This window comes from Engraulis encrasicolus, chromosome 16, assembly GCF_034702125.1.
Source record: "Engraulis encrasicolus isolate BLACKSEA-1 chromosome 16, IST_EnEncr_1.0, whole genome shotgun sequence".
Taxonomy (NCBI): Eukaryota; Metazoa; Chordata; class Actinopteri; order Clupeiformes; family Engraulidae; genus Engraulis; species Engraulis encrasicolus.
Window position 1 is genome coordinate 53,360,472 of NC_085872.1, and position 10,000 is coordinate 53,370,471.

Sequence of the window (10,000 nt, forward strand, 5' to 3'; positions counted from 1 at the left end):
CACTGCATCCCTCCCGGGGGTGTGAACTCGCCATCAAGTCAATGGGAGTCACAGCACGATACCGCTGGACTAAAGGGCCAGTCCGATAGCGCAGCGCTTCCGATAAGGCTTCGGGAGGGAGGTTTACTAACATTCCACGCTAACTATGCTAGTTAGCCTCCGTTACATGTAGTGTGGGGGAGGTGCTTACATTAGTTAATGTGTAGTGTGTGTGTGTGTGTGTGTGTGTGTGTGTGTGTGTGTGTGTGTTTTATACGTGTGCCACTCACGATCTTGTCTGGAGGTGGTGTGCTAGCGATGTAGCACTTCAGCTCGCCTCTCTCTCCTCTCACCGCATACTGCACGGACTCACTGGAGATGATGGGTGGACCTACAACACAGGAAATGTAGTTTTTATACACATTCAAACCCATTATACACACAGCTCTGTAAACTACAAGGCAGCCATTTTAGATGGAGATGATGGGAGGACCTACAACACAGGACGTGTAGTTTTCTGGTGGATTCAGAGCCGGTATATAGGCATGAACGGCCATCCAGGTACTTTGCTCGTAAGTGTGCGTTACGCCCCTTTATGGGGGAAATCAAACTGAATGTCTCATCAACTTACATGCTAAATCGGCTGGCCTAAATGAATACAGTCCATGCTTCAGCCACGGCTGTTTTGTTATATTATTTGAACAGCCGGCAACACAGCACGTTTTGAGCAAGTTGCGCTTGAACAACGCTAGTCTACAGGTCCTTATCTTTCGTTTATTAAACCCAAACATCACCAATTGACTTGCATTGGCTGTTTTCCCCCACAAAAGCGCAACGCACATGGAAAACTTCACGCCGTTCATGAGTATATACAATGCTGTGCAAAGCATGATGGGAATTGAAGTTTTTCAACACACTGAAACCCTTTATGAAGAGGTGTGTGTGTGTGTGTGTGTGTGTGTGTGTGTGTGTGTGTGTGTGTGCGTGCATGTGTGCGTGCGGGTGTATGTGTGTGCGTGCGTGTTGGTCTCCACGACTCCTATTCTGAGGTGTGTGTGTGTGTGTGTGTGTGCGCGCGCGTGTGTGTGTGTGCGTGTGCGTGTGTGTGTGTGTTGGTTACCATTGACAGTTAGTGTGACTTCGGTCTCCCCCACTCCTATTCGGGGCACGATGGCTTTGCAGACGTACTGACCAGCGTCAGACTGGGTCACCGACTTCAGATACAGCTGATTACTGTTACTGAGAACCTGGAGATGGAGAGGGGGGGGGGGGGGGGGGGGGTGGGGGGGGGGGGAAGAGAGAGAGAGGGACAGAGAGAGAGAAAGAAAGAGAGAGGGACAGAGAGAGAGAGAGAGAGATACAGAGAGAGGGAGATGCTCATCCATCGTCAGGATAAAGTTCTGCTGTGTTGTGTTGTGTTTTAAATCACCTCAACAACAAACGGGCTTGAGCCCAACACTTTTGTTACTTCCACTTTTTTTTAATATATATATTTTAGGGGCTTTTATGCCTTTATTTGATAGGACAGTCTGAGATGGTGACAGGAAGTGAGTGGGACAGAGAGACGGGGTGGGATCGGGAAACGAGCACCCCCCTTGTTACTTACACTTTTAAAGTGGAAAGCATCCTCTTCCCCATGACACGTGAATGAACCACAAATGGCGGCCTGCCCACCAACAGCCTCTTCAGTAAGCTCACTTGTAGTCTTTTCTCCCATTGAAGCCCATTATAAGATGTGGCTATTGAACTACAAACATGGCATCTTCTTACCATGCTAGAGCCTCTCCTGGTCCAGGTGAGGGTGAGCGGGGGGTTACCGGCCCACTTGCAGTTGAGGCTGACGTCCGATCCCACGTCCACCACCATCGGCCGGGGCTCCACCACCAGCATGGGCCCGACTGGAGAGGGGAGAGATACAGTACATTACAGTAAGGTTAGGCCTTAAGAGAGAGATACAGTACATTACAGTAAGGTTAGGCCTTAAGAGAGAGATACAGTACATTACAGTAAGGTTAGGCCTTAAGAGAGAGATACAGTACATTACAGTAAGGTTAGGCCTTAAGAGAGAGATACAGTACATTACAGTAAGGTTAGGCCTTAAGAGAGAGATACAATTAGAGTAAGGTTAGGCCTGGGCTCAACTACCAGCATGGGCCCGACTGGAGAGGGGGGGGGGGGAGAAGGAGAGAGAGAAGGAGAGAGAGAAGAGAGATACAATTACACCACCATCGGCCTGGGCTCAACCACCAGCCCGACTGGAGAGACGAGAGATACAGTACATTACAGTAAGGTTAGGGAGAGAGAGAGAAGGAGAGAGTGTGTGTGTGTGTGCGTGTGTACGTGCGTGTGTACGTGCGTGTGTGTCTGTGCATGTGTGTGTGTGTGTGTTTGCGTGCCTGCGTGCGTGTGTGTGTGTGCGTGCTTGTGTGTGTGCGTGCGTGCGTGCGTCCGTTCGTGCACGCGCGTGCGTGTGTGTGTGTGTGTGTGTGTGTGTACTCACAATGCACATCCACCAGTATGCTGACGTTGGTGCTGCCCACGGCGTTGAAGACCTCGCAGGAGACGGGCTCGGTGAAGTAGGAGTGGTCCACCAGCGTCACGTACACGCCGTCGCGCGCCCAGTCCAGAATCACACCGCCCTTAGCCCACCTAGCACACACACACACACACACACACACACACACACACACACACACACACACACACACACACACACATATACATTTATTATCATCGCAAGTCTATTGATTTAGACGCCGTCTGGGGCCCAGTCCAGAATCACACCGCCCTTAAAGTGATACTGTCACACCGCCCTTAGCCAACCTAACACACACAGAGGAAGAGGGGGAGAGAGAGAGAATAAGAGGAGGAAGAAGAGAGAGAGGAAAAGAAGGAGAGAGTACGAAAATGAGAGTTAAATATACATTTATAACTACTCGCAAATGTCTATCAAGACACCGTCTCACACCCAGTGGAGAATCACACCCAGAGAGAAGAGAGAGAAGAAGAGGAAGAGAGAGAGAGAATCATCAATAGATGGGTTATCCGTTCACAAACATTCACGTTGTGAGGAGGGGCAAGGTGCTAAGCAGCCAACCACGTGAGCTCATGTTTAGAGTGACAGCAGTTTCCACCAATCGGTGGTTGTAGAGTGCACAGCCAGGGATTGTTTACAAACGGCAAACCCATGTATAAGTTATTTATTTAAGCTCATTACCGTTTGGATGTAAGTGGACACACACATCAAAACGGTAATAAGCTTAAGGAAATAACACACACACACACACACACACACACACACACACACACACACACACACACACACACACACACACACACACACACACACACACACACACACACACACACACACCCTGTTTTACCTGTAGCCCATGATGGGGGGGTTGGCCGTGGCGTGACACGTAAAGGTGACTCTCTCCCCTTCCAGCACGGAGCGCGGCTCGATGGACAGAGTCACAGTAGGCTTATCTGGAGAGAGAGAGAGAGCGAGGGAGAGGGAGATAGAGAGAGAGAGAGAGAGAGAGAGAGAGAGAAAGAGAGGGGAAGAGAGAGAGAGAATATCACACATCCATATCACGGCAATGTCACACACTATAACGGTCATCCTCTTCATCTTAATAATCACCACCATCATCATCCCAATTTAGGTTTAGGCTACTAAACTACAAAAATGGCCTCGTCAGTTAGGCATTTGTAGTCTTTTCTCCCATTGAAACCCATAATAAGACATGGCTATTGAACTACAAAATGGCCGCCTTGGGGGTACTTACGGTGGACGTTGAGTATGACGCTGGTGTGCTTGCCCATGGGCACCGCAGGGTTGGTGGACACACAGGTGTAGTTGCGACCAGAGTCCACGTCTCGCGGCATCAGGGCCAGGAGGCTTTTGGTCGTCACTCGCTTGCGGTCCGGCAGCACCTCCTAAACACACACACGCACACACACACACACACACACACACACACACACACACACACACACACACACACACACACACACACACACACACACACACACACACACACACACACACACACACACACTAGGGTGACCAGCTGTCCAGTTTTCGGCCGGACAACCCCGCCGCCTAACTTTCTAACCTAGCGTCCTCGCGCCGTACCCATTGCTTCGACTTGCCGCCTCCCCGCCTCCGTAGAGAAAACAGTGAAGTCGGCATTCTAAACTGTAGGCAAAAATCAGGGAACAGCGCTGCCATCTTACCTCAGACTAACTGCCAACAACAGTTTTACTTGTAGGACCTAAAACAAGATTTTTTGGGAAGGATTTTCGCATTTCATTACCTCATTCCGATAAAGGAGTCATCAGTAGGCTACCACTAACTTAATGTTGTATCAGAGATGGCAGGTTACGATAGACAAATCCTTCCGCTGTTGTCTGTATTATTTCATAAATATTTTTTTCATGTATTTTGGGTAGTCATGCATGCGTAGGCCTATAATAGCCAACAATTAATTTGATTTACTTTAATCAAAGTTGGTCAGGAGTGTGTTTATTAGCGGTGTTTTAAAATGTCTGTTTTTTTCATGCAGAAGCTGGATAACCATAGCAACAACACGAGCTCAAAATACAGACAGAGCGCCCGTACAGAACGCTTTCTTTGCCCTGTTTGTAAAGTTGTGAGAGCCCTCGTTGAAAAGGCATTTGGCGGACAAACTTGGTTGCACTATGCGTTGCCACCAGTGCAGGAAAAAATAGGAAACAGACAGTAGACAATAAAATAGATACCTTATTTAACTTTCATACAATCAGTTAATTCATAGGGCTATGGACCGCAATTAACACTAATTGCGCGGAGATTTTTCAGACATAAGGCGACAGCAATACAGTTAATTCGCTGTGCGAAGTCTGGAGTTAAATCTGGAGTAACATGCCGGCCGCAAATATCGGAAACGCGACCGACTGTCAAGGTCTAGTTTGCCTCACTGACGTTGCCTCGCATCTCTCGAGGCCATAAGCAAAAGACTAGGAGGAGAGGAAAGACAAAGAGAGGGACACACGGATGTTGTGAACAGGTCGTAAAAACGGACCGATGGCCACCCTAACACACATACACACACACACACACAGTTCATGTCACCCGCTTGAGGTCCGGCAGCACCTCCTAGACATACACACGCACTTGGGACTTAGCCTAGTGTGTAGTCTTTTCTCCCATTGAAACCCATTATAAGATATGACTATGGAACTACAAAAATGGCCTCTTCAGGGAGCCTTTTGCACTCTTTTGTCCCACTAAAAACCATGATACCAGAGAATCGTATATTAGAGTGAGATAAAGCAGGCGGGTTCTTTTCCGGTATCCACTTTTTACGTCGGGTGAAAGCCCCTTTAGGAGACCTTCGATTAGGAGACCTTCGGAGTCTTGAGGTAGAGAATAAATGGGAGTCCCCTTAGTGCTGTAGATGGCGGTAGCGCACATCTTGTGCAAACACCACGAAAAGAGAAGAAGGAGGGACAACGCCCCCTTAGGAGACCAAATTTTGAGCACACGCTTTTGCATTGAGTGGCCGTGTTTCGATTCCTCTTTATTATATACCCAAACTCTTTGATGATACAACAGTGGTTATTGAACTACAAAAATGGCAGCACCTCCTAAACACACACACGCACTTGGGACTTAGCCTAGTGTGCAGTCTTTTCTCCCATTGAAACCCATTATAAGATGTGACTGTGGAACTACAACACTTTTGTAGTCTTTTGTCCCACTAAAAACCATGATAAAACCGTGACTATTGAACTACAAAAATGGCTGCCCATGTCATTACCGTGGTGCTGTATGCTCCATTGAGTGTCACCCCGTCCCGTGTCCACTGGATGTGTGCGGGCGGCTTGGCTCCTCGCGATACGCAGCTGAGGTTGTACGGCACGCCGGCCTGCAGGAGGAGCTCCGGAGAGCCGTCGATGACCGGATTGTCTGGAGGAACTGATGAAAAAATAAACAAAACATATTATGTGCAGTCTTTTCTCACATTGAAACCCATCATAACATGTGGCTACTAAACTACAAAAATGGCCACATTGATCTACAATACCTACATTTAAAGGAACACTGTGTGAGATTTTTTGTTGTTTATTTCCAGAATTCATACCCATTCACTAATGTTACCTTTTTCATGAATACTTACCACCACCATCAAATTCTAAGTATTCATTATGACTGGAAAAATTCCACTTTTATTACATGAAAAGGGGGATCTTCTCCATGGTCCGCCATTTTGAATTTCCAGAAATAGCCATTTTTAGCTGCAAAAATGACTGTACTTAGTAAACTTTCACGGAAAGAACAAATTTGGCAATAGACAGCCCAGTTTCAATGAGCAGCATAGTTTCAGTACCCTTTTTGACTATTTCCTGCACAGTGTACCTTTAATGTACAATGTAGATGATTGTATTGATCGCTGTCAGATTGGCCAGGGGCGCATTACTGCACGGGCCTACCGGGCACAGGCCCAGGGGCCCAAGAGTCACGGGGGCCTCTGAAGCTCAAGCCTCTATATTTCCATTCTCATAGTGGGTCAAAATCACACTTTTAACAACATGTATATTTAAAACACAGACATTTGGGGGCATCGTGAGCAGTTGTCTTCCATTTCCTTTCAAGGGCCACAGTCAGAGGGATGTAAAGTGGGCCGGACCAGTAAAGGACCAGCAAAATATCTCAAATGTCTGATTCATATTGTAATCACGCAGCTAGTCAACCATCATAAGAAGTTATAAGTTAGCATTACCTGCATTTATATAGTGACAATAAAGCACTCTACTCGACTCTACTCTTCTCTGCTCTAATAACCATGCATATATTGCAGATACATTTAAAAACGTTATTGGGGAAGGTGTGCTTTAGTCCCTTAAAAGGGGAATTTCTAAAACTCTGTTTAATGTGTAAATGCAGAAATAATTTTCTGCATTATTTTTCTTTAATAGGTTTCAAATAATATTTATGTAAACGGCTTCTAGGTGCTTTGCTGTTGCGCTTTAACCGTTGAGGAGGACTAAGACCAATTGTCTAAAATGTTCTGGAAGAATTCTATTATTTACTGAGCTCTGTCAGCTTGGCTCTTCAAGAATTCTACAACCTTATCCCATTGTCCAAGAGTTTTAAAATGGTGGTCCATTGTATGAGCATCTTTAGAATGCTAGGCCATTGTCTGAAAGTTCTGTCTGAAAGAGTTCTTGTACTACTGTCAGCTTGGCTGCTGCAGCGCCACATGATTAATTAGCCATTTGTAGTCTTTTCTACCATTGAAACCAATTACAAGACGTGGCTATTGAACTACAAATGCAACAACGAATTCTGTACTTACTGAGGACTGTCAGCTTGGCTCGTCGAGACCGCAAAGCTGCTTCTGTGGCCTGACACTCGTAGAGCGAGTCGTCTGAGAGCTGTGCCGAGCTGATCTCCAAATTGTACTGACCCACGTCGAAGACTCGCAGCACGCGATAACGAGGCCACGCTGGGGAGAGAGAGAGAGAGAGAGAGAGAGAGAGAGAGAGAGAGAGAGAGAGAGAGAGGTGAACGTCCCTTTGGGAGACCAGTAGGGGTTGAGAGTAAATGGAGTTCCCTTAGCATTGTAGATGGTGGTAGCGCACATCTTACGTAATTTGCCACCACACGCCACAGAAAACAAAGAAAGAGAGGACAACACCCCCTTGGGACACCAACCTTGAGAAAACTTAATTTATCTCTCTTTACCTAGACAATCTTTGTCAACTGCTAGCAGTCAAGTGCAAAGAAATCGCACACTGTCCATTCCACCAACAAACTTCAACACAACGTTTTGGTCATCCGACCTTCTTCAGGTAAAGTTACAAACACAATTCAAACACAAAACTTTTGAAAAGTTTGGTTGACTAGCTTGGACCAATCAGGCAGCAGTAGCATTTAGCTTAGCATTATCCTAGCCTATGCTATCTAATGTGAATGTGGTATCTCGTAGGTCCTCCCCGATGCCCAGTGCTAGCATTAGCCTTAGCTTAGCATTACCCTAGCCCATGCAATGCAATGTGAATTTGTTACCTTGTAGGTCCTCCCCAATGCCCAGCGCTAGCATTAGCCTTAGCCTTAGCCTTAGCTTAGCATTACCCTAGCCCATGCTATCTAATGTGAATTTGGTACCTCGTAGGTCCTCCCCGATGTCCAGCGCTAGCATTAGCATTAGCCTTAGCTTAGCATTACCCTAGCCCATGCTATCTAATGTGAATTTGGTATCTCGTAGGTCCTCCCCGATGCCCAGTGCTAGCATTAGCCTTAGCTTAGCATTATCCTAGCCCATGCTATCTAATGTGAATTTGGTACCTCGTAGGTCCTCCCCGATGCCCAGTGCTAGCATTAGCCTTAGCTTAGCATTACCCTAGCCCATGCAATCCAATGTGAATTTGTTACCTCATAGGTCCTCCCCGATGCCCAGCGCTAGCATTAGCATTAGCCTTAGCTTAGCATTACCCTAGCCCATGCAATCCAATGTGAATTTGTCACCTCGCAGGTCCTCCCCGATGCCCAGCGCGAGGCCGTCTTTGGTCCACTGTACGATCCCGGTGTAGTTAAAGACCACGCAGGAGAGGATGACGCGCTCCCCCAACACCACCGCCTGGTCCGCAGGCTCCTGGGAGAAACGAGCTCCACACTCCACTGAGGAGAGAGAGAGGGGGGGTGAGAGAGGGATGGAGAGAGAGAGAGAGAGAGATAGAGAGAGGGGGGGTGGAGAGAGAGAGAGAGGAGGATAGAGAGAGAGAGAGAGAGAGAGAGAGAGGTGGGGGAGAGGGGGATGGGGAGAGAGAGAGAGAGATAGAGAGAGAGAGGGGGGGGGAGAGGGATGGAGATAGAGAGAGATATAGAGAGAGAGATAGAGAGAGAGGGAGGATAGAGAGAGAGGAATAGCGAGAGAGATACAGAGAGAGAGAGAGGGATAGAGAGAGAGAGAGAGAGAGAGAGAGAGGGATAGAGATAGAGAGAGAGGGGGAGAGATAGAGGGATAGAGAGAGGGATAGAGATAGAGAGAGAGAGAGGAATAGAGAGAGAGAGAGAGAGGGATAGAGAGAGAGGGAGAGAGAGAGAGGGATAGAGAGAGAGAGAGATAGAGAGAGAGGGGGGAGAGATAGAGGGATAGAGAGAGGGGGGAGAGAGAAAGAGAGAGAGGGGGGAGAGAGAGAGGGATAGAGAGAGAGAGGGGGATAGAGAGAGATAGAGGCAGAGAGATAAAAGAGGGATAGAGAGAGAGAGAGAGGAAGAGAGAGGGGGGAGAGAGATAGAGAGAGAGGGAGAGGAATAGAGAGAGAGAGAGAGAGAGAGAGAGAGAGAGAGAAAAGAAACTTTTAGCATGTAATCAAATGACGGTATTAAAATAATATTTTGATGCCCTTTGAAGTGTGACACGGGCTTCACATATGTTGTTTCTGATATTTTCGTACCAAAAACCAAACGATTTAGAAGGAGGTGTTTCTTTTCACATTTTTCTTGCAGACGTTCTCAGAACAAAATATTGATACTTCTGCATGAATATTCTAAATGTAGCTCATTAAACAGCATATTTGCGCATATAATGACTGGAATCGGAAGATATTCATTTGCTACCATGCTGTGAGATGGTCAGAGCAGTGTTTCTCAACCTTTTTTGAGGCGAGGCACCCTTTCAATTCATGAAAAATGTCAAGGCACCCCAAACCAACAAGCTGTAACATGGCCTCGCATCCGATACCACACAAGCTTAGAAAAGTAACACATTTGGAGACGTCACACGACCTACGTTCGAAGTTGCAGCTGACTGGGGCGACCTATATTTACTTTATTGTGCGTAAATGGCAGATGAAAGATTCCACTGACTAGCATCTACCTATCAATTTAGACAAATATGTATTATATTGCATAATTTGTTTATCAGCCACGTTTCCGCGGCACCCCTGAGGGGGGCCCGCGGCACCCCTGTTGAGAAACACTGAGCTAAAGGACCTGTGCATGCCATGGAGGTAGTATAGGACCTGG

General features: G+C 47.1%; 1 protein-coding gene across 1 annotated transcript in view; it reads right to left on the reverse strand.

Moving 5' to 3' along the window:
• kirrel1b (kirre like nephrin family adhesion molecule 1b) overlaps window positions 1-10,000 on the reverse strand; it is a 26,267-nt gene that overhangs the window by 11,997 nt on the left and 4,270 nt on the right. Inside the window, exons 2-10 of the mRNA XM_063220065.1 lie at window positions 8,498-8,650; window positions 7,326-7,475; window positions 5,787-5,944; window positions 3,771-3,921; window positions 3,363-3,468; window positions 2,480-2,628; window positions 1,750-1,877; window positions 1,100-1,226; window positions 270-370 (exon numbers count right to left, since the gene is read on the reverse strand). Coding sequence (XP_063076135.1) covers window positions 270-370; window positions 1,100-1,226; window positions 1,750-1,877; window positions 2,480-2,628; window positions 3,363-3,468; window positions 3,771-3,921; window positions 5,787-5,944; window positions 7,326-7,475; window positions 8,498-8,650 — 1,223 coding nt within the window. The remainder of the gene's footprint in view (window positions 1-269; window positions 371-1,099; window positions 1,227-1,749; window positions 1,878-2,479; window positions 2,629-3,362; window positions 3,469-3,770; window positions 3,922-5,786; window positions 5,945-7,325; window positions 7,476-8,497; window positions 8,651-10,000) is intronic.